This window comes from Barbatula barbatula, assembly GCF_947034865.1.
Source record: "Barbatula barbatula genome assembly, chromosome: 17".
Lineage (NCBI taxonomy): Eukaryota > Metazoa > Chordata > Actinopteri > Cypriniformes > Nemacheilidae > Barbatula > Barbatula barbatula.
The window spans coordinates 3,936,254-3,961,184 of NC_136780.1; the positions used below are offsets into that span (position 1 = coordinate 3,936,254).

The following is a 24,931-nucleotide window of genomic DNA, read 5'->3' on the forward strand; positions in this document are numbered from 1 at the left end:
GAAATTGCTCTTTTAGAAAAATACCTCAGGAACTGCCAGGACGCCCAGGGGAATCTCCGCTGCACCGCGTCGTAGAAATCGGCAATTCGAAGAATGTCATCAGATGCGAAGGCTCCGAAGAACAAAAGGTGAATGAATGAGCACGCCGGCTCCCCTTTTATACCCGGATATCCGGGGGCGGAGCCCGGCATGCAAATTTCATTCGCCAATTTCATTGGCCTTTTCAAAATAGTCAGAGACGATTGGTTCTCAAGGGCGAACCCCATCTGTCGGCTTCGACACAACGTCGAGAGACCGACAGAAAGGGAACTAAGAGATGTAAAATAAGCGTCTTCTAACTGCCTACACAGTATGTACAATTTTCATTAAGTCAACACTCATGTGACGCGAAATGCCAAGACGTTTAGCGATAAATAAATATGAATCTGTTTATTTTAGACCAATCTAAATCATGTTCTGCAGATACAGTCGTTTTTGGACTGAAAGTCATTACTATACGTCATTCTTCGTGTTTGTCTGTAGGTTTTTAACCAACAAAAACAAATGCAAATAACGTGTTATTTTGGTTATTAAACCTGCTTTATTATTGAAGAGTTTTTTCGTTTCCTGTGTACTGGCACTTTTTTAGACCCTTTCAGTCCGAAAGTGACTTTATAAATAACAAAACCGAAAAAAATATCTAGTCAACTATCGAAACACTTACTGAAACCAATTAGAAATGTATTGTGATCACAGTGTGAATGAGTGGAGACTGAGGTTACGTACCGTGACTTTGTGTTGGCCGGTGAGGTTTGGCCACTCGCAGAGCAACTGGGTCTCGGATAGAGTCAGAACACACGCCGTCTCTCCGATAAACACGGTGTAATTGAGCCTTGAGTTACCGGGAGCTGCTGGAATTAAATTACGACCCTATAAAATAAAAGACACCATTAGACAGACGGCATGCGATTCCACTGAGCTTGTATAAGAGAAAAGTTTTTCTCTTATAAAAGTCCTCTGCGAGGGCTTTCACACTTTGGTCTGGACTTTTTTTAATACAGTGCGATGTTTAACTTCAAAGATTATTTGAGGTAGTGCACATTTACTGCTGGATTCCATTACGAGTGCATTACTCTAAACACGCTTGCCATTCATGTTCACAACCTGACAAAACTGTCTAAACGTATTGTCTTTGAAATTCCACACGTGTTGAAAACCAAGAATATTCGTTCAAGGTCCCGGAACGAGTTTTCCTGATAACAACCGCGGTTTGAGATAAATGTAAGCATCACACAAGCTCAGACACATAAAGGTCATGTAGATATTGAGAGAGGAAAAAACCCAGCGGCTTTAACAGATATGAGTTTGATCTCGCCGCACACAGATAAACGCCACAAAAAATAAAGGACAAAAGATATTCTTCGTACACACGGACACAAGAAGAAGAAATGTTGACGAACGCCAACAAAGCATCGATACTCTGCCCCCCCAGCCGAGAACCACCAGGGTTCAGCGAGGTCACGGCACGCCGGTCTTTAATGCAAATTCGCCTCCCTCTGCCTCTCTCATCTCATCCGCGCCGCCAACCCCAGATCAAATTAGATGAGGAATTAATTGCGTGGAGAATGTGATGCATCTCCAGAATATCCTTGATTATTTCACCAAATTGCATTTTCGTATTTTCCTTCTCTTGGCTAATGCACCGAGTTGTTTCTCTCCACGCAGTAAGCCGTGCGGGGGATCGGGCATTAAGTAAAAGGTTTCGTTAATACATTTCCATTTAACAAAGAAATATCACTCGACATGCTTTGACTCTCACCTCAGTGGGTTTCGGAGAAAAGAGAGGCTTTTATGAGAGCAGAAATCATATGGCGTCTGTGATCGGCATTCTGATGTTGTAAATAAAAGGGCAAGCGGGGCATTTGCGAAGTCGCCTGACAATGGATGGACCTGTCAGATTAGTGACGTTACGTGACTAAATATGACGTGGAAAAGAACGAGATTAGGAGAATGACATTGTATTACGAGATATCACACCAGATATTGGTTATTAGATATTCCACAAAAATCCCCATCTTTTATATTTGGACTTTCATTCCTTTTATTCAGTTACGGTGAAGAGACGACCGGAAATTATTACCAGAACAGATGTGAACGTGACCGTCAGATCTGAAATTTCACGGAGACTCGACGCACCAACGTCCACGAATCTATCCGTACACGGGTGTTACCTTAAGGATAAGTGGAGATGTTGGTTTGAGCTCCAGAATGCCGTTTGGGCTGAGCGGTTCAAACACGGGGTCCGGGTAGTAGCTGAACGTCTCGTTGACCACCATGAGAGCGTGGACGTCGTCCATGTAGAATCCGATCTCATCCGGTCCGTTGCCTGTGTCGGCGAAGCCTCGCTCAGAATCAGCCACGGACGGAGCCAGACAAACCATGACAGAGTTGTTGAAAACCGTGCAGTTCTGAGGAGAATAAGAGAGAAAGACAAAAGGTGAGATAAAACCAAACTTGACCTTTATTGTCGAGTAATGGAAACATAGAAAAGAATAACATCATTAATAAAATAACAAAACAGTTTTGTGGAGTGATTTTTCTTTATTTGATGTATTTTTATGAATGATAAAACATTGCTTTGTAACATGGGGTCGTGGGTTTCTTTCTAAAGTTTCCTATAGAAAGTCATTTCTGTCATTTATGAGATTACATAACAGTTGCCTTAGAAGCCGTCTCCTAAGTAGACACAGAAGCAGTTCACTAAGTTTTAAAACCCAGCTAGAGAGAGGTTTTTGTGACCTTTTCAAAGAACTGTGATTCACATTTTCTGTGTCTTATAAGTCTTTTATAAGGCACAGCGAGAGTGGCAGGGGAATGTATCAGTGAGATGGACATTTCGATGGTTTCCTTTAAGGGAAACCTGAGGAAGAGAAAGCGAAGGAGCGATGACTGACCTCTACAAGAGAAAGAGGAAAAACCTTTGACTGTAAAAAAACAACAGAGAAAAACAACAGGAGACCAGTGGTGCGGAAGATAGAAATGTCAGATAAGGACGGGGGGAAATATACGTACGTGGAAGGACTCCGCTGAGCCGTACTTGGCACGGATCTTGGGCTCTTTAATGGTGGCCAGATTGGTGCCGCTGATGGTCAACAGGGTGCCGCCACTAAAACAGAGAAACAGAACGTCATCATCATTTAAACTGGGCACGAATCTCACTTATTAACTCGATGAAACGGTCTCCGTGCTTAAGAATTAAATCTGAGGAAGCTTCCCATCCCAGAGGGAAGGATAAATGAGCAGAGGTAATGTATCCCATCAGCCCTTCGGTGAGACACAAAAGAGATTGTCTTGAAGAGTCAGGCATTTAAATATGCTCTACCTCCATTTAGTGATATATGAAGACCCCTTTAAACTAAAAGTCTTGTACAGTTGTATACGTGCATGCGTACTTTTCATATCATATTTGTTCAACCTAAAAAATTCAGTCCCTCTTTGAAGATGTCGGGTTCTTTCAACTACCAAATTGGACTTTATTTTACCTCCGAATCGGTTTAAAACTATAATTTGCTCAACGTTTCTCATACCGCAATCTTCTGAAACCCACTTGTGTTCACAAGCTTGTTGACATAGCTGGTCTATGTGTTAAATCTGGGGCCGTGGCAACGGCCGCGATGTCTCCACCCTGTTTGCTTCTGTGACGCCTGCTGTGCCGTGGCCCTGAAGGGCATTTTCGGCTCGAATCAATACAGCTTCACTCAGCGCGCGCTAACTGGCTTTAGGGCCGCAACTTTCTGGTTGCAGTTATGTCTGTTTAAGCTGGGGGCATCTTTTGCACGGACGCAGTCATTTCCGATATCACTTTGATCCCAGAGAGTGTGTGCGTCTGCTTTCAGATCCATATGGAGTGGGCGAAAGGTACCTGGTTGACACTGCTGGGGAATAATAGCCCCGTTCAAAGCAGAAGTCTACAGAGAGCACAGGCTTGATTGTGCCGGTCTGGGTCAGCAAAACAACACACACTCCATTACACATATACTCAGATGCGTGTGTGTAATGAGGTTGGGAGCAGAGGTACATGTTGAGAATCTCTTTCATTCTTAACATTGTTTTCCAACCAACTGTTCCTTTAACTGAATTGGTATTGTGTTAGCAGCGCAAAGGTCCTGGTCTGGAAGTATATGTGTTGCAATGTAAGATGCTTTGCATAAAAACACTTGCCAGACGCATAATTGTATATTGCAGTTCTATTGTAATATATAATAAGAGATGCACTAATACTACATTTCTCAACCTCATACCGATAGCCGACTATTCAGAGTGATATCTGATGATAAAGCAATTCTGAAGATTCAATTAATATGTCTTAACTTTCTGTGGCAAAAGCTTAAAGAAAGCTCTATTTTTGTCTCGTTTTCTAGTACAAATGTTTAAAAAAAATTAAATCCATATTCAATGACTTGAGAAGCACAATAGTCAAAGATATTAACTTTTGCTTTCTGAAAGAAAAATAAAAAATGTAGCTACTGTAGTTTATGTTTGAAACAAGCAAAAATATTTGTCAATGTGTTAAAAAAAAAATTTAAAAGGTCAAACTTAATTTTACTTTTTACCCTGTTATCAGATATTTTTCTTCTTGTAAACATAAATTCAATTCCTTTTCAATATAATCAATTAATAATTAATTATTAATAATTTATCAGAAAACATGACGTGTTCATTATTATTATTATCAACATATCGAAAACAATACTTTTAAATTATTACTAACAATTATTCTAGTTCGGTTTTCAGAAAACAAGACTTGTTCATTTGTATTAACAATTATTTAGAAATTAATTTTAAGTCTTTCCCTTAGGTCATTTTGCTAAGGAAGAAAATATATCTAGATTTAAGACTAGTTTTGTATTAATATATGTACTGCAAAAGATACAATTATCAAAAAATATATATTTTACAGTGTACAGTTATCTGCACTAGTATAGCCGGCCCCCACAGAGAGAGAGAGAGAGAGAGAGAGAGAGAGAGAGAGGTACGTGTCGATAGCTTTATTTCAGCTCCAGGCTTTTAAAGACCTCACTCTCTAACCCACAAAAACAGCCGAGTTTCAGGTGATAAGTGCTCCGTCCCGTCTGCCTCATCTAACACCAGCGATGCTGTTCGTTTAACTTGTTGTTTCTATCTCAGCCCCGACAGCCCAGATGCGTTTTAGTGCAAATCGCAGCTCCTCCCAAGAAACCTGCAAAAACAGCATCTGACAGCAGATCTGCTCGCAGGTAGAGACGTCTGACGGTGTGACTCCAGATCGACGCTGCAAAGAATCTCATTTTTCACCCTTTTAATGAGTTCTGCTCATGTGTCAAGAGAAACTGTAAAACAAATAGTCTGATATTGATTTATATTGCCACTTTGATGTTCAAACTTCTCCCTCGGCGGAGACGGAACGTTTCCTCCAGAAGCGATTTCACGTTTAATTTTGTATCTTAAGGCCTCTTTTTAAGTTCAAGGGAATACGGAGAGATGAAGTACGCGTGCCGCAGTGCGTTTTAACTGACAGGTTGGACGTCACGTACCTTGCGATGGTCCAGTCCGGGTCTATCTTCAGGACAGTTGGATCTTCTGTGTAGTTAAACTTCACCTCTGGATTTCTCAACTCAGCCTTGTCGATGTCCACCATGACAGGGATACTTCCAGGGTTAAGGCCGGCCGGGGTCACGCACACGATATCCTTAGACGTCCTCCTACAGTGAAAGATATCGAGTCAAAAGTTTACCATCACACTCATTATAGTCAGACTGTGTGTTTATAAAGCATGTCATCACATTCACATTTCATCAGGACACAGATTCTTTACTCAATAAGAGTTCAGTATGTTTGATGAAGCCTCATGATTCGCGATAACAGCCATATGGGACGCAATTCCGTTTCAAAGACTTTGAGTCTGCCTTCGTCTGTCGGCCGAGCATGCTATCTCCGTCTTTCCCCTCCTCTCCTGGAAACGTGCCTGCAATCTCCATTCACATCCCCTAAGCTTGTTGCCATGGGAACCCGATTCAAGATGCACACCCCAGAAATCCTCAGAAGACAGCACATTTTTTGACAAGGTGGTTGTCACAAACAAAAGAAAAGGGATTGAAGCAAGTTACGATGAGGATAAGCGACTATATTTCTCAAAGGTAAAAATATACAGACGTTCAAGGAAACAAAGTTTTAAAATCGTTGCTTTGGGATATTTTGAGAGGTTTTTGCATTTTAAATATGTAATTTGGATTACAGACATGGGGAATAAATTTGAATACCAATTCAAGGAATATTACGAATTGAAGATACAAAATGCACAAGAAAATGAGACGTATTGAAAGGATGGTTCAAACCGGTGTTGATTTAAATGCTTTCTTGCATGGAACACAAAAGGTGATTTTTTTAGTCTGGGCATATAAAACGGTTAATAATAATTCACTTCTTTTATAGTCTGATGTTGCTGTTTTGTTTTCTCATTTACTGTTCCACAAAAGAAATTCACATGGATTTGGAAAGACATGAGGTTCAGTAAACAAAGACAGACTTTTCATTTCGGACTGAACTATCCCTTTAAAACTCTCGCCCTAATCTCACCAGCCCACTGTGTAGCGGGTTCACATAAACCGAACCTTCTCCCTGATGTGAACCATGGACCCGGGAACAGGTGTGGTTGACGTATCAGTCAGCGAGAACTGCGCTAATCCTCGTTCTTTCGTTCTCTCCCGTCTGAGCATTGGCACCGAGACAATGTTTTTATTCTCAGCTGCGATGCAGAGCAGTCTGCTGCTACAGATATTTCATTCACTGCGGAAGCAGTCAATCCTCTAGGACCGTCTGCGCCGTAACCCAGCTGATGTCTTCAAAGTGTCTTTGTGCCGTGGATACACGGCGAGGGGTAAAAAATAAACGTCGGGCTATTTTGACTGACGTAATGACAGGTGGAAGTACTAAGAGTGAGAAGCTTTTTGGAATGACACGGATAAAGAGAAAGGGAGACGACTTGGCAGATGGAAGAGGAGGAGAGAGAAAGAGACCGTATTAACAAGCAAAAGCAGGCTGTCTATTGGCAAAAGTTACACCAAAACAGCCAACGGGCGAACTGTCAAATGGACCGGCACATTGCCAATGAAATACAAAACAAACCAACAGAAACTATATGACAAACAGAAACAAACAGTTAACGTGAAATTCTGTCCGACATAAAAATATGGAAAGGCAGACATACAAACAAAACGTATTATATTTATGAGCGTTTGAATTTTTATAAGACAAGTGGACTCACTTTTTAAAGTGACAAGGGTGACGGCCGATATTGATCGCAACCGAACTGCCGGCGTTGAGGTGGTTCCCTTCGATCGTGACTCTGGTCCCTCCGGAGAGAGGTCCCTGAGCAGGCTGGATGCGTGAGAAGTATGGCGTCTGATGGGATAAAATTGTATATAAAGATGCAATGATCAACACAGTGTTAAGTATGCATTAGTAGATTTAAAGTGATTGTTCACCCAAAAAAAGAACAATTCTGCCATAATTTTCTCATCCTCATGTCAATCCGAACTTAATGACTTTCTTCTGCTGAACACAGTAGAAGATATTTTGAAGAATGCTGGTAACCATACAACACAGGCCCCCTTCGACTTCCATTGTATGAACGCAAAACCACTGAGACATTTCTCAAAATACCTTCTTTTGTGTTTACAGAAGAAAAGGATGAATGAATAACGACAGAATTAGTTTTTTTGGGGTGAACTGTCCCTCGTCTTACCACAAAGGTGAAAGCCCTGGGTGAGAGCGCCCTGTAATCAGCCAGACAGTCTCGGACGCAAACCTCCACCTGTGCTTCCTGTACGCGGTACCCTGTGGCGTCATTCAGCATACACACGATCCTGCAGAAACAGAAACGTGAGAATCCGGTAAACTGATACAGCGCTTCAGTAAATATTATTAGTAAAATGAATCTCTTCGTGATTTATTATTAATATACCATAGGAAGGATGTCTTATGCATTGTAAGGGTAAGAGATCACCTTTCTGCGCTAACGTATTCCTCTTCTATAGGAATGCAAGGAACTTTTCCCAGTCTAACGCCCGTCTGAATGTCTCTGAATTGCAGGCCCAGGTTCTCTCCGGTGATGGTGAGCCTGGTTCCGCCCTGACGTGGACCGGTCTCAGGAAACAGCTTTTAAACAGAGAAACAAAGACTTTGGTTTGTATGAAAATAGAGGACTGCAAGAGATTTACTTCACCTTGACTGAACAGGCCATATTTTCAAGATGAAAAAACAACAAGGATTAATCTAAGACCCCATTCACACTCATCTCGGGTGATCCGGACGTGCTAAATACAAGTGCGAATAGGGTCAGGGACCCAACTGAAATATCAGACAGCTGTGTTTGACAGAAAAGGATTGTGCTTATATTGAACTTCAAGCATGTTTGGGGGAAATGACAACTCACCCTCCAGTTGTCACAAAACTGCACACATTTCTTTAATGTGCTGAACACAAATGAAGATATTTGAAGACTAGTTTGTAACTACGCTCTTTTGCGACTCCCATAATAGTCTTTTGTCCTAGAAAGGGGGTCAATGGTGACCCAAAACGGCTTAGTAACAACTTTCATTGAAATATCATCATTTGCGTTTAGCATCTCAAAGAAATTTGCAACAACTGAAGGTTGACCAAACGATGACAACATTTTCATTTTTAGGTGAACTATTTCTTTAATACAATGATGTGGTCACAGGAGACACATTTTACAGATGTAAACACCAACCGTTGAACACTTATGACATGATCACCCGAGGCAACTGTAAACCTGACCTGAAGTCAACATCACACTGTTTGTCCCATGTCAGAAGAACATTCCCTTCAAACAGCCTTAGTGATATTTGAACACTAAATAATGGACCTCTGGTCAGTGGAAAGGACTTGGCATGGAGCCCTACAGCTCCCCAGTCTCACAGTTCCCATACAAACTCAGACGTCTTGCGTTTTAATGGAGACAAATCACCCCCTGGCGCAGGAGAGCAGAAGCCCCTAACGCCGGGCACAGTGAGATACGTCCCTCTGGCTCCCCTCCTCCACACAGCCTCTAATTGAAACTTATTACCCATGCTCCTGGATGCGTGCTTCTGAGCTGCGTGGAGCAAGGTGGTAGGGTAATGTGATTTATTTAGCTGGATTATTCTCCGTAACAAGGACAGGTGTGGCATGACAAAACAAATATGGTGAATGATGTGCGGGGGTAACAGCGGGACGGCGCCCTGTAACAGCCATCATGAGGTAATTACAGGTAGTCTCTACGCCCGATCTCTCCACCACGAGGTCTCCATGGAAACCTGGAGCCGGGCATCGTCTGCCTCAGAGGCTGGGGCTCTAAGGGGAAATTCTGGAGTGGAAAGGATGGGGCATGTCTTACTGTACGTTCAGCTAATGTAATGTTGACAATGAGAACGTCAGAACGGTTTATTACAGTTACGGTGGGTCAGACGCACAAAGCTGCACTGAATGAGAAACTAAATCGGATTTTCAAAACAAGTTCATGTAGTTTAACCGGTAGAACGCTGTGTTAGTTTGTAGTGGCCCAAAGTGATGTCCAAAGGGGTGTATTTGTACAATTTGTGCTTTTAAAGACCTCTCAGGTTTAAATAATATTAGTAAATATGGCAAAAAATTGACAAAACACTTAACTTTTGGGAAACATTGTTTGGAAAAAAGGTATAAAGAGTATTACATTTAAATATGCAAAAAAGGCTAATCTTATAGTTCAGTTACTGTAACTTTATCACTCATAAAAAAATTGTCAAGCCTCCTTAGATTATTCAGTTTGCACTTCAACCACAACTAGGCAACATCCATACAACGTTTTTAAAACATCTTCAATAATACACTCAAATAAAAAGCTAACGCTTCAATTTTCCAAAATGGAAATCACTTTTTGTCATTACTGTACATACTGAAAAAATGATACTGAGCCTTAAATGTGTTTAAAGTCCCTTTTACAAAACCGTCTGCCAAATGCATGAATGTAAATGTAAAACAGCCTGAGTATCGAAACAAATTCAGGCTTTATTGATAGACCATGTAAACCAATGAGCCTTGACCTAAAAATGACAGAATTTGGACTCGAGAGTGTAGCTGTGGGATTACACAAAATTTAACCTACATTACATGTCTGTATGTAAAAAAAACATTTATACATTTCTAATTAAATCAGCCTAAAAGGGGGATGACAGATAAAAATAAAATCTCTCAACACAAGAGAGAGAACACTAATATACAGGCACGTTCTCCCCGAGGACCTTGTTAAATTATACACAGTTAAGTAAATCTCCCTTTCATTATCGGCTCCGGGTAACGATACATTTAAAAAATATATGCAATTACTGCGATTAAAGTGCACTGGAACGCAGGAACCCCCTGCAGATTTACCGTGGCGAGATTATTATTGTTTGCGCGTGCCCCCCGTCCCCACCCCCCGCGGGTGGGAGGACAACAATAAAGGGAGAGTGGGAGAACTTGGAGGGCGAAGAGAATGGGGCCAGTCTAAAGACCCCTGTTATCCAGATCCCATCCGCCCACCAGCCACCTGCGCGGTGCGCGAGGCTTAACAGATTCCTGGTGTTCCGTGTCCTCTGTTGTTTACGTTGGCTTGTCATTTGTCTGTCTGTCTGCCTCTCTTTCTCTCCCTGATCCTCATTAGGAAGGTGCGGAGTTATCTCGGCGTGGATGTCTGAGCGCAGACGAGAGATTTGGCAAGCGCCTGGGTAAAATCTTTCCATCAAAAGGCATTGGCAACACAATAGCAGAGGATCTCAGACTGCGACGTACATATTACACAAACCGTCTTGTTATAAGGTGCTTTGCAGGTAGAAATGTGTACATGTGCTATTCATCAGATATGCGACGGCACCCGTCTGACGCAGCGCTCTTTGCTTCCTGATGTAATTGAGGTTAAGTGTCTTTGCTTACGGGTACAGGTGTTTCCCTCTGGATTTCACCCTGCAGACCTTCTATTTTCAGGGCTGAAGAATAAAACTTCTGCCGTATCTGGGAGTTCTGTACATCATTTTTTTCTTCCAGAATTTTCTTCAATATTTCTAGTTTGTAGCATATGTTCACAAATCCCTCTTCCCCCAAGCCAATCTTACAGCCTCGTATAGACCATACAATCAAAATTTGCTTTTTGCACAAGCGATGCCAATAAAGAATACAGAATAACTGAACAACAACAGGCAAAAGTGTTCTGTAATTGGTTTCACTGGGGTTGTTTTGCATGTCGCTTGGCGGCATCCAATCACAGACAGACTTTGCAAAAGGGTCTCCGTTTGCTTTCGTTGGTCTCCCACAAGGATGCCATCTTTATGACTATTTTCATATGCTGGAGAGTGCAGGGTGCGCACATCCAATCATCCAATCAGAAGCTGTGAAAATCATTCCTTCTGTTTACCCTCCCTTGCCTGTCTCACATCATCTAGCCGCATTCGAACCAAGTCACAACAACATGTATATTTGACATATTTCATGTCAAAGCTTATCAGCTCTGTGTTCTGTTGACAGAAATGAGATAAGGGTGTGTGCGTGTGTGTGTGTGTGTGTGTGAGAGAGAGAGAGAGAGAGAGAAGAGAGAGCAACAAAAACCCAGATAAAGGAATTTAAATACCCAGCATTAGAAACCTCACTGTTGCCCATTGTTAGGTGCGCTGTACTCTTGTGTAATTGGGGAAAGTCGACACTCATCAAGTTAGGGTGATATTGATGCCAAAGGTTTTCCTAAAATGCACCTCTTCTTTTTAAATGTCAAATTTTTGGGAGGATCTATTGACAGAAATACACGTAACTATGTCTTTAAATGTGTGTAAAGACCTTACATAATGAAGCGTTGTGTTTTTATAGGCATAGAATGAGATATTTCTATCCACATACACCGCGGGTCCCCTTAAATGGAATTTGCAATGTTATTTCTACAGTACACACCTTACTGCTCACATACAAACAGTGCAGAATTGAAAACTTCCTGAGCTGAATGCTAATGGGAGGTTCTCTATTGAAGCCACACTGGCTGGAACAGAAATCAAAGCACAAAAACTTTGACTTCTACAGGCTGCTTCGGCCGAGACGCAAAGCAGTCCACAATGAGACCGACATAAAGCAAATTCAATTACCACTCAGACCCAGGGGTCTCTCTGAAGAGACAGCATAAGACTGAGAAAATCCCAGTTAAGGACTCTATTCCAAATGAAATTAGAAGCTTATCCAGCAGCTAATATACTAAGTCACACCGCTCTGATGTGAACAAAGGAGGAACAAGAGAATGCGCTAAAAATAGGAAAAACTGTACAAAATGCCTGTGCTGAGGTCGGAAGACATAGGCGTACATAATGCTACTTGTGTTACGCTATTATAGAGAAAGTGAATGCTCTGTAAGATGTAGAAAACCAAAACAGGAGCCTTACAGTACGTGAACAGTGAGATGTGGCCTAAACTGGTCTACAGAGAGTGCATGGTAAATACGTTATCTCCATCGGCAAAGAAGCAAAAGCACGTTGACATCTTTGTCCATTGTCAGCCACCATAGAGCGAGCGAGCCATTGGTTGAGATTCGCAACCTCACCGCTAGATGCCGCTAAATTTCAGAACCTTTTAAAATAAAACAATACCGAACAAAATCATCTCATTTACCAACTAGTCGGTTCAATAGACCTGGTATCGTGGCCTTCCTTCCTATCCGTTAGAACTGTGCTTATTATGACAAGTGGCCCGGGTTATGAAATAAAAACTCCACGCTGTTTAATTTCTTTGTCTTAACCTCTCTCTTCTCGCTCTATTCATCGAGGCATTTAGCTCTGGTTATAGAGCGATGAGTATGGAGAGACAGCCATGAGCTGACGGATTAGCAACTGTGCCATTTGCAATTACCCAGTATCAGGGGCTAATCTGACTGAGAGAGACCGCTGTCTCTCTGAATACTAGCTGGCAGCGCTGGCACATAGCAGTTTATTAGCATCAATCCATTGCTGCACGCCAATAAAAGCAAAGCGATAGATTTGTCTGCCAACGTCGGTGCTGAAAACACAGAGAGACGGGCCGGAGGTCTATTGTTTTAGATTAAGAGTGTCAATGTTATAGAAACTAAAGAATGGCAGGGCACGGCTTTTGTCAGCACACGGCAGTGAACAAAAGGCAAAGCTTCTCTGAATGGAAGACAGCAGAATAGAGAACCGGCAAAATCCTGAAAATCCCTTTACTGACAGGTTAATTCCCTCAGTCACATGACTGCGTCCAAAATAAAGGGCATTTGTTAAAATATTTTTTTTAAGCCTTGTGATTAAGAGTGCATGGGTTGACTGAATGAAAATAGGTTACCTTGGTGATTTTCGGGTGTGCGCAGCGACTGTTTCCAGCGCTGGGGTGCATCCAGATGCTCTCAAGAGGAGCACACTCCTGTCTCAGCGAACACTTCTTCTCTTGGACGCACCAGCCACAGTCGAAGCGAGGGTCTGCTTTCAAACACATTCCGCAGCTGTCCCGCATGGCGTAACACTTGTACAGGTGCGCTGGCCAAAAAAAGAGACATATTGCATTATATTTGCATAAGATACTACCTCTGGTAAAAATTAAGATTTTTGGAAAACAAAAAGTTTCAGTTGTCTGAAACTGCAAAATTGCAGCATAGGAGTTGAAAATATGCATAAACCAACGGGTTTCACTTCAGATACAACTAACAACATTTCGTTAAGATAAAGAATGCTGATTTTTGTCACAGGCCCCTTGAGCCCGAGGATGCTGTGACTGAACGTTCTGCTGCCTGAGCTTCACTGCCGCTGGACTTCAAAAGAACCGGGGCACCCATCCATCTCAGCCTCGTGCTAATCTGATTAGCCACGGCTAAGCTCAAAAGTAGCTTGGCGCTAATTAAACTGAACCAAATGAATGATTTAATTACATTAACATTGCCACTTTACAGCAGGATAAAGCTGGGGGTTTCTCTGCCGGCGTGGAGATGACAGATACATTTAATATGCCGTAAAGAGGGGTGCGGAAATAGAGAGAGAGTGAGAAGGAGAGAGTGACATATGGATGGAACGGCAAACAAAAGAAAATGACTGGTTAAGAGAGATGGGACCAAAACAAGCTGCCTAGTCTGTGAATGACTTCAGACAGTGTTTTTATAAGGCTACGGTAGAAAAAATGATTTAAACAGAAAGCATAGAGACCATTTCTCTTCATCGCTTGCAGATTTTCTGTCTAAAAATCTGGAAAGACTTTAAGTGAGCTTTACACCGCAAAATTGTAACACTTAATTGTATAGATTTTGATACTTAAAATATCTAAACATCCTAACCAGGAAAATGAATTCTTCACCTTTTTATAAAATGCAATAGGATAAAATCCCAACTCTTAAGTCTATAATATTTCTGGGACATATTTTCACCTGGTTTAAGTATTTATTAATACCAGGTGAAAAACCTTAAAGGCTGTGCTTTGAGTATATCAATAATAATCAAACAGACACAATAGAAACATCACAGAAATAATGGTTTTCATTAAAATACCATTACGAATCATTCGCTTTTCCATTAAAATCAGTACAAAGTTACTTTTTGTGGTGTGTTTTGGGCATTATTCCAATAAATTTCCAATAAGCCTTGCCAGAAGACATCGCAACAATAAAATCCATCACATACCAGTGGACACATTAAGGTTTTCATTAAAACCAATACAATTCCCATTACACATGACATACCATTCTTTTTGTAGGGATATATAGCTTATCTAAAAATAGTTTAGTCTCTTTAGTGTACAAATATTTTCACAACCACCCCAAAGTAGAACCAAAAAAATGAAGTGAAAAACCTCTACACGTGAGCGAGGCTTTACTTCGTATCATTAAAGTGAAAGTTCAACCAAAAAGGAAAATTCTGTCAGCATTTACTCCCCCATGTGTCATTTCAAAACTGTATGACTTTCTTTCTTCCACAAAACACAAAAGAAGATACTTTGAAGAATGTTGTTAACTGCCACCCATTCACTTGCACCGGTTTTGTGTCCATATAATAGAAGTGAATGGGTGCTGTCATTGTTCGATTACCAACATTCTTCAAAACATCTTCTTTTGTTTTCTGCAGAAGAAAGAAAGTCAAACGGGTTTGAAATGACAAGAGGCTGAATAAATAATGACAGAATTTTCATTTTTGGGTGAACAATCCCTTTAAGACCAAGGATGCTAATAAATCACACACTATAATTCTGTATGATTTGAGAGGAAGTGAAGTGTGTTTTCTCATTGTTTTGTGGCATTAACATCACAGACAGAACCAGCTTATCTGTTCTAAAACCAATGAGACCTGGAAACGAAGCAGGCAGGCATAAAACCGCCCTAATTCTTCTTCACAATCGCTGAGCAGAGATGCGGATACTACACAGTGAAGGGATTGTTACTTAATGTGCACTGAACTAGTGAGAGTAAAAGAGAGAGGTCAGATTTACCTTTAATATTGTATGGGTTGTCAATGACAAAATCTCCATTCCAAACAACGGAGAGGTCCACAGGAAGGTCGCTGATGTCATTTCCTTCGTAGTCATACTAGAGAGAGAAAAAAGAAAGACCAATTTGATCAAACTCATGGATTCACATTTCAGGACCCAGAACAGCTTTCTTTTTACAGTGCATCAATTCACAAATAAATAAATAACTGCTCCACAAAACAAACCACAAAAAAACAGTCCCCCACAAACGTATAAAAAGAATATCACGCCAATACGGCACAACACAGATCCTGACATGCGACTGGGGTCCGTTGGGACGAAGGAATTTCTGAGAAACACTGTTCCAGCTTTCCAGCTCGGAATGAAACATGCTGGCTTATCTCGGCCCATGTAAATCTTGCCATTTAAGTGTGTATCCTAGAGAGATGGAGTGAGCAAGAACGAGTGAGCAAGCCAGATAAAAAGAGACGGGCAACAGAGTGAGACGGATGGAGAGAAACAGACATGTCTGGATTCTCATCACGCAATTGTGCGACTGTCAGATCAATACAGGGGGAGGTGGAAACACTCCACCCCGACAGCAGGCTCTTCACTACTGCTCCTCTAATTCACACAAACACACACGTTACGAGCACCGATAAACAGCAGCAGACGTACCAGACGACACGCTAACAGACGAGGTTCTCGTATCACTGAGAAACGGTCTCATCAGTAAAACTACTGACTCAGAACCAGCACATACGAAAATGCGATTTGTCAGAGCGCATCTTCACATTTCTGGATGAAAGGAGAGGTCAGGAGGCGCGTAGAGGAACCGAGATGGGAACGGGAGAGAAAGGGTGTGCGGGAGATCTCAGAAATCGAAATTACAGACTGGAAGTGTAACAAACAAGTGGCGGAATTTAGGCGTGAAGCGTGTTGCGGGAATGTAAGTGAAATTGGCATTTCCAATTTGCTTGGTGACATATCTCATTAAGAGTTGTACTGTCTTCTCTTGTACACACACACACACACACACACACACATATAATTGTTGACAACGGTTTGTATTTTTAACATGTGAACAGCCAGATGAGTCCAGTCAGTGTTAACACTGGCTAACACTGACTCCCGCCCCAAGATATCTAACTTGTTTTCTGAAACATTCCACACAAACATGATCAAAATCGTTGAAAACCCAACATGTTAACTTAGGAATAACGTTTTAATTAATGAAAATAATTGCACCATTCTAACAACTCGCCATTTCTTTTCAAAAGTCACAGAGTTAAAGTACAGAACAAGAGCGACCCCAGACAGATTCACATCAGATACACGCACACAAATCTGATATCAGCTACCAGTCTGAACAAAGCCAAAGATTCATATGATAAGCCTTTGAAAGGCTCAAGGTCAAAGTAAAACCGCTGAACGCCCTCGAGTCACAAGACCTTTGCTTCACACAACGATTCATTGACAGCTCCTCTCGAAAGCTTCAGCTTGATCAAACATCCTCCCGGCCGACCGCCAAAGACCTCCACGCTCATGCAAACATTCTTCTCCAACCAGCCACGTGAACTCTCACACTTCTTTAGCCTACATCTCCTCACCAGCGTCCCAGCTCCATTAAACTTTAAAGAGTCGGGGCTGCCCGCCCCCACGCACGGCACGTCTCAACAACGCCGTCCCTGTTCCCCAAAGGCCGTTCGAAAACACAAATATGATTTATTCATATCACCATTAACATGCTGTTGACACGCTCACCTCGGCCGGACAATCGCCGCACACGCTAATTGCAGCCCCAAGGTCATGTGACCCAGGTCACGTGACTTTCAGAGACCACAAAATAGCTGGAAACGACTGAAGAGGGCTTTGTTCTTTACGAAAGGTCACATATGCTGCATTTATCGGAAAGGTGGTTGAAAACAACGGGTCCTTTCGGGGAGCTCGGGGAGAACTCTTCTTCTGCTGGAGACGGGAAGAATAATAACGCTCATTATTCAGCCCGTGGTCAGCGTGAAGACGTGGTGGAGGGTAATTAATTGCTAGTGCAAGTGCGAGTTCCCATGAGGCCGTTGGGGGGCTCAACACACAAGGTGAGTAGAAGCATGCACATGACCTAATTAAGAAGAACCGTGATCCGGCAACTATTCCATACGCACCGTGCACGCGCCCACAAACACAGTCCCTCAGGTGCTGAGCTGAAATGGCAGGTGTTGATAAATGTCAACGCCCGCTACAATGTCTCTTTCTCCATATCTTTGTCGCTGTATGATACAGCACATCACAGTGTCCACAGGGACAACATGGTGTGTTTTCAGGAAAAGTGCTTTCTTTAAAAAAGAATTTAAAGCATATGGGCTATGACCCACCTTACACCCCAGAATTCTCACCACTCCAATTTGTGCGTTCAAATAAATCATGTATGCATTAAAACTACTGCGATAGAAGTCTAGAGGCTTCACATTACAGGGACATTTCACCCAAAAATACAAATTCAGCATTTATTAACAAAGTTGTTCTAAATCTGTATATATGTTTTTTTCCTATGATCACAGAGAAAGGTATTTAAAGGAATGGTTGCAACCAAAATCGCTTTTGTTGTTGTTTTGACTGCCATTGTAATTTTCCTACTATGGTTGTCGATGGTGGCCAAAAACTGTTTGGTTACAAGCATTCCTCCAAATATCGTTCTCTGTGTTCATCAGAAGAAAGACATTTATACAGATTTTGAAATGTATACGGAAATCGAGGTTGAGTGGCCTATATGATGACATCATTTTTATTTTTAGAGAAGTGTCCCTTTAAATACTATTAAAAGTGAAGAAAATACTAAACACTACTTTAAAATAAAGAAATTCTGCAACACTGTAAAAATATTTTTTTTTGTGAAAAGAAATATGCTTTTGATGTGATACAATTATTTTTAAATAATTATCTTTATCTTAATTATTTCTTAATTATTATAATATATATATAGCTAAAATACAGCATGTTATAAAAATTGGATACTTTTTTAGGATTATTATCAGTTAGCTTAGTGATATTATTGAAAACAAATACCACGTTTTTTTTCTTATTATTTGTATTAATATGTATTTACAGTAAAGCTACTTTAAAACGCTGCAAAAGGTTTAATATGAGTACTATATGTGCCAAAGAAATAAATCTGAATAGGAATAAACGTTGTAGAGCAAGATATCTTGGCCACTACATAGAAAAAACAATCACAGGAATAAATCCATCCAATCACAGTGACAAAAAAATGTGTTTGGATTTTGGGCCCAAAACTTTGCCCAAAGTGAAAAAGCGCAGAACACAGGCTACAACTTTACAATGACCTTACAGCAGAACAAACAAACCACACTTTCACTTTGAACAAGATAAAAAAATAAGTACTAAAACTTTTCCAGGTATAATAAACATACGAGAGGTGCAAGAACAGCCTAACGTACGAGCTGTACAGGATCTGGTACTCTATATCACCCCACCTGCACACCCAAAATGCATAATTACCCTCACAGAGGAAAACGAATGTGCCCAAGAAAAAGTGAGACATCGGGCATCTCCTCAGCCTGCGCCCGGCCTCTGCTGGCAAGCCCATAGATCAGAGAGAAGCGAGGAGGGGGTGAGGCGGGAGATTCTGGGTCCATGGGGCTGGAAAGTGTCTATGTTAACAAAACACGGCAGCAGCTGGAATGGGGGGTGGGGGTTTGGGGGACACAGCCTTTTGTGTAGGTCAGTCTTATGTAATTAGTCATTTTGATAGCGTACCTGTGCGCCTGGGTAAAAATAACACATCAGCTAATTGGACGAGGTTTATTAAACACGGACATGCATCTCCCATACGAGTACATAGATACGTAAACACCAGTACTGTACATATGATATATTTTCTTTTGTTCCTGTCTGGCGTCATTGTTTGTTTTATTCAATATATTAACACTGTAAAATATTAACATTATACATTTTCACTGACAGTATATTTTCTTTGCATTAGGGAAGACAGAGTGTTTCTATAAGAACAGAGGCTAAAGTCGTAATGCAGCTCTAAATTTGCGGCGAATCTTCTTCCTAGCAAGAGATCTTCTCCACAGGAGCGTCTGACACAATCTTAACCCCACTGCAGGACACAACAAACACTCCTTGAGTTATTCACCTCTCTCTCTCACACCAACAAAAACACTGCCTCCCTTTTCGCCTGACCCCAGCTCATTTGCTTTCCCTCTTTTCGATTTCTCCCCCTCGGAGCGTTCGGGGAGGAACAGGCGCGGTGAGTCAGAAACCATCTCGCTGCCGCACGGCTGCAATTCATCATCATTTTATCTGCGACGGCTTTTAATTGGATCCTATCAAACTCTCCCGATAGTCCTCATTTTGCGGTCGCGAACGGTGGACTGCACGGAGGAGATTTTACCCTGACGGTTCTTTCCATCATTGTGTTTTCTGTGTCTGTCTCTAGATCTTTCTCTGGTCATTTATCTGAGCTGGAGCTAATGTTGTAAACCAGAGTATGATACCATCACCCTGTTCCGTTCATCCCTCGGGTCCTGGTCTGTGGCGCTCAGAGACAGAAAGAGGGTGAAAGATGGAGAGATTAGTTGAGAAAAACATTTCAGGCGCCTTTTTTATATTAACCCTTTCTCACCTTCCTTTAACCGTCTCTCTTTTCTTCACACTCGGAGCCGGTTATAGATCCAAACCACCTATACGGAGATACTACAATTCCAAAACCTAACAAAATGCTCTAGGAAGCTTGCCTCTATTCAGCCAGCCGACGCCAAGAAGCTCACCTTCAGTATCAAGCTTCTAATTCTCAATGATGTTCCTCCGTTTCGCACACCTCGTAGGAAGCCCTATATCCTTTGTTTACTCAATCGATTGAGTCAGGACAATCTAGTTCCCTCTGCGTCCCAACACACAGTCGTGTTTTATTAACCCGCCTCTCTATTGTCTTAAGCAGAGAGACACAAGATCGAATTGATCAATCTCTGGCAAACACAATCAGCCCTGCCAACCGAATCATACAGCACCGGCCATCTGCCTGCTATGAGCCCACCTGCCAGCTGTTGCCCGCTATCTACCTGGCAAGAGGCTCATCTACAAGCATTGCTCTTGGGGTACCTAAGAAATAAGCCATTGCATTATACCGCAACTCCTACTAGCTAAAGTAAACGATAACTTAAGTGTGTTAAAAGAACAGATTTGGTTATGTTTGCATTACTATACAATATAAATACGTGGTTGTATACGTGTATACAAACAGCCGACGATATTCATTTAAAATATCAATATAGGGTTATTACGTGTCAAAGCAACCAAATTTTGAAAACTCAAAATTGATAATTTTCACCTAGAAATTTGGAGCTAAATTACAGGGCACCTCAATATTTTCGTATATATTCTTTTTTGTAAAGCAATCTTTGAGATTCAAAAGAATAAATAATTGCAGTTTAAAAGCTATTTTAGTTATATTATATTATAAGAAGAACTAATTTTATGTATATTAAACATTTGACTTTTAAAAAATGAACTGTACTTTTATTTATTTTGTAATATTTAGATTCTGGCTCCTAATAACCTGTGTTTTGACTTGCATAACCTAATATGTTTTCCTTGTAGTCAATGTTTTGCTTTGTAACAATGAAAATGATAAAAAGCGCTATATAAATAAAGCTGACTTGACTTGACTCCACTTGCAATTTCCAAGAGATATAGGGATTTCTAGATGGCTCCATTTGCAATTTGTAGGTAAACCTCTGGCTGTGTTGAGAATGACCCTATAGCATGCGTGAAAATATTTTTTTAACCTTTTTCCACAAACTATTCTTCAGCAGTGTTTGTTACCAGCCAAAAAATGATCAGACCGTGTAACACACAACCCCTAACACCAACAACAACCTTACAATGACATTTTGTAGAAACTCAACTATTATGGCAGTTCAAAGACCTTGAATTCAACAGAACCATTAGTCAGCGCTATAATTAATCTCTCATATGGAGATGGTTTCTGCGGTGTGAAAAGAACATTGGGCAGGTGATTCATATCCGACCCGCCGTTTGGCACCCCAGCCAACACGCATTAACCCACGAGTGCCAGGATCATTTCAATTCAAGCGTATTGACGACCAGTCATTTAAATCGCTAAGGAATGACTTTGTGAATGACTAAAACAATAGCGGCTCTTGATCTGTGCCAAAGCCTGTCATTTTAGACATGCTCCTACTTCTTGTAATGGAACTCTCACGCAGGGCTACGCAGCACTCATGCTAAAATCACTGCACGCTAAGTAACTGATAATTGCTGGCATTTAATGGTGTAATTGCAGTGTGGATCTTAACACGGCTGTAAACGCGGCTCTCATTAGGACTGACGGGTTGTCTGAACACCCAGCAGCACAGAACCAAACCTGGCGTGGTTCCGTCGCAGGCATTAACCGCAGATGACTGGGGAAAGGACCGGACCTTTGAAGAAGAAATAAAACCGCACTATAAGAGCTCTAACGGAGATAGAGATGAGCTGCTGCTAACCTGATTTGTTAAAGGCCTCTGTATGCTAGTGTTTCTCAACAAGAAAAGCGGACCAAGAATAGCGATGAGTCACCCTGCACTCACAGGTGTCTCATCTGGTTATTAGCAGATATGTTTGAGAAATAAGATTTCACAGTAAACGCTGTGAAGTATTCAAAAACATCAATCATTTTCTATTTTATTTAAATGTCAAGAAATACTAAGTAGAAATGCACTAGTTGGGTATAAAATAACACGAGAAACATGTAATTTTTCTTGACAAAAATGTAATTTAACCTTTTTTTATATTACAGTTTTGTATGAGTATTTTTTCAGTGTATGACAATAATATACTGAAGAAAACATGGAATAGTTTGCTAGATAATCTCTCCTTCCCAAACCTTGTATGTCCATATTCACAGTTTTTCAGGAAATTAGAAAAACGCTGAACATTTTGAATGATTAAATATTGTGTTGTCAAAGTTTACAAGCACTTTGGAATACATTTCGTGGGTTAAATATTTGCAAAAGCTAAATGGTGACCAATAATAATGATTTACAGAAGAAAAGAAAATTTGCAAAGTATGGAGATACAAGGTTTCAGAAGGACAGCAGCCACATGGTTAAATAATGCTTTGGCAATTTGTTTAATTAATAACAATTATTGAAATACATTATTATTAAAATATATTGTAAACTGAATATTTTACAGAAGAAAGGGGAAAAATTGAAAATACAGAACATAAAACATCAGCCATGCTTAACCGTTGCAGTCCATACAAACAAATCTTATATTATCTTATATAAATCTTATAACAAAACTCAAAAATAAAATCCAGAAACTTCCAAAACACTTTAACCGTATAGAGCATCCACCCACCCCTTAACGAAATGAGAAGAGAAGTGGCACTTATCAGCTGGCTGTTTTCTACTCTCGTGTTGACGGTTAAAGTTAACATCACTCCGGTTGATGCCTCCTGCTAGCGGAGACAGAGGAAAAGCTTTTCGTCAGCAATGGATGTTGATTCGAAACGGGCGCGACAGCAAACAGTCGATAAAGTCTTTAGCGAGACAGCTCGCCGCAAACTCTTAGCCATGTAATTAGCTTCCCTTTAGTAACATCCACAAGTCTCAACACAAAAGAGGACGCCACAGAAGGACGGTGCATCTTACAACGGCCATCAATAAACAACGGTGAGAGGTGTCATGGTGCCATCAAATACACAAGCCTCCGCTCGCCTCTTATGACTGCCTCTGCAAAGCAGTCTGTTAATGATAAGTTTAACATCTTTCAATGGGCCCTAATGGCACACCAGTCTCTGCCCAGTGCCTGATGGGAGTTCTGACAGCCAGACAAAATGTTGATTGCCCAAAAGGGGGCGGATTGTGTCGGCAAGGCTGTACAAAAAGGCAGCCATTTGGACTGGTGATTCAACGTCTATAATGGCTCTTAAAGAACTCTGTGACTGAGCAGTCCAATAGATGTGGCAATTCAAGTGGTCACAGTCATGTCTGAAAGAACCAGTTGCCTGCAGTACAGACATAAGCACATCCAGACATAAGACTATCCACTGTCTATCCACTGTCCATTTGACAATAAGCTACAAAAAAAGAAATGAAAAAAGCAAATAAATCAAAACCAAAACGAGAGAACGTTTGTAATCTCACACGTGGCTCAAAAAGGTCTGTTTTGCGATTTGAGCAGTTGCTAAAGGCATATAGATTTTAATATCTAAATTAGCTTAATAAAAACCACATTATTTATCCATGTCACTCACATGCATTTAAAAACAATAATAATATTTTTGCAAAACACCGGTCCAGAAACACTTCCTATATTAATATTTCAATTTTTATTCAGATTAAAATGAATAACATTTCTATTCTATTCTATTCTATTTATACGATAAATTATATTTATATATTTTTATTCATCATTATTGTTTAATTATTTATAAAAATATATATTTTATATATATTTATTTTGTGTTTTAAAAACGTAAACTATTAAATGTAATAAATTATAAAATCGATTGATTGTTTGTTTGAAAAAAAAATGTGTTTAACATTTCAATTCCGTTTTAAATGTGCCGTTGTATTATTTGCTATAATGTAAAACAGAAACAGGAAGCGCTTCTGGACCAGGAATGTTTACATCTTGCAAAATGGTCTATAGCTATATTAGGAAAAAGACCTGAGACAAAGCCGACACCTATAGACCACTTCGATAAACAAAACAAATCCAACGCTAATCCAGAAGCTCAACTGTTTGAACAAAATTACAACCAACATAACATTTATTAAAATGTTCAACGGATATCTTCAAGCTTTAATTATACATTATCTGTTAAACTAAAATAAATAAAGGTGAAACCGTAAGTGAAACTGGACCAGTGTTTACATACCGCTAAGTGGTCTATTATGAATCCTCCTGTGGGTAAACGGCAAGAAAACTGTGTTTGAACTCACCATGGTCTTCTGACACTGTATGCTGGTGCTGTTGAAGCGCAGAGCTGTGACGCTGTACTCTTTGCCCTGGATATAGAAGATGCATTCATAGTTCCTCTGACCAGACTGGGGCTGTGGAAGATTCCGGGCTAAGAGGGTGATGGGCTTCATGACCCCAACAGGGATATAGATCTGGGTGGAGGGCAGGATCTGAGGACACTCCTTCAAAATACAAATAGAGAAAACATTTTAGAAACCACGTATTTACATTTTATGAGGAAAAAACACAAGAGAGTGGTTGCCAGGGTGTTGCCGAGGATGGCTATTAGCACATTGCTATGCTTTTCTAGGTGTTTCTTATGTTGATGCTGTATGGTATCAGAACACGTCTACTTAACAAGCGGCAACAGTACAGAACAAACAGCAGATTGCACATAACACATGTCAGACGTGTTTAGAGGTACAGAATTTTCATTTAGTTTTATGCATACACACACTGAAGGAAAGGG

General features: G+C 40.7%; 1 protein-coding gene across 1 annotated transcript in view; it reads right to left on the reverse strand.

Moving 5' to 3' along the window:
* Positions 1 to 24,931, reverse strand: part of plxna1a (plexin A1a) — a 168,870-nt gene that overhangs the window by 30,180 nt on the left and 113,759 nt on the right. Inside the window, exons 10-19 of the mRNA XM_079478542.1 lie at positions 24,444 to 24,644; positions 15,487 to 15,583; positions 13,363 to 13,553; positions 8,024 to 8,175; positions 7,763 to 7,883; positions 7,283 to 7,419; positions 5,553 to 5,720; positions 3,052 to 3,145; positions 2,211 to 2,447; positions 766 to 909 (exon numbers count right to left, since the gene is read on the reverse strand). Of these exons, the coding sequence (XP_079334668.1) occupies positions 766 to 909; positions 2,211 to 2,447; positions 3,052 to 3,145; positions 5,553 to 5,720; positions 7,283 to 7,419; positions 7,763 to 7,883; positions 8,024 to 8,175; positions 13,363 to 13,553; positions 15,487 to 15,583; positions 24,444 to 24,644 (1,542 nt within the window). The remainder of the gene's footprint in view (positions 1 to 765; positions 910 to 2,210; positions 2,448 to 3,051; positions 3,146 to 5,552; positions 5,721 to 7,282; positions 7,420 to 7,762; positions 7,884 to 8,023; positions 8,176 to 13,362; positions 13,554 to 15,486; positions 15,584 to 24,443; positions 24,645 to 24,931) is intronic.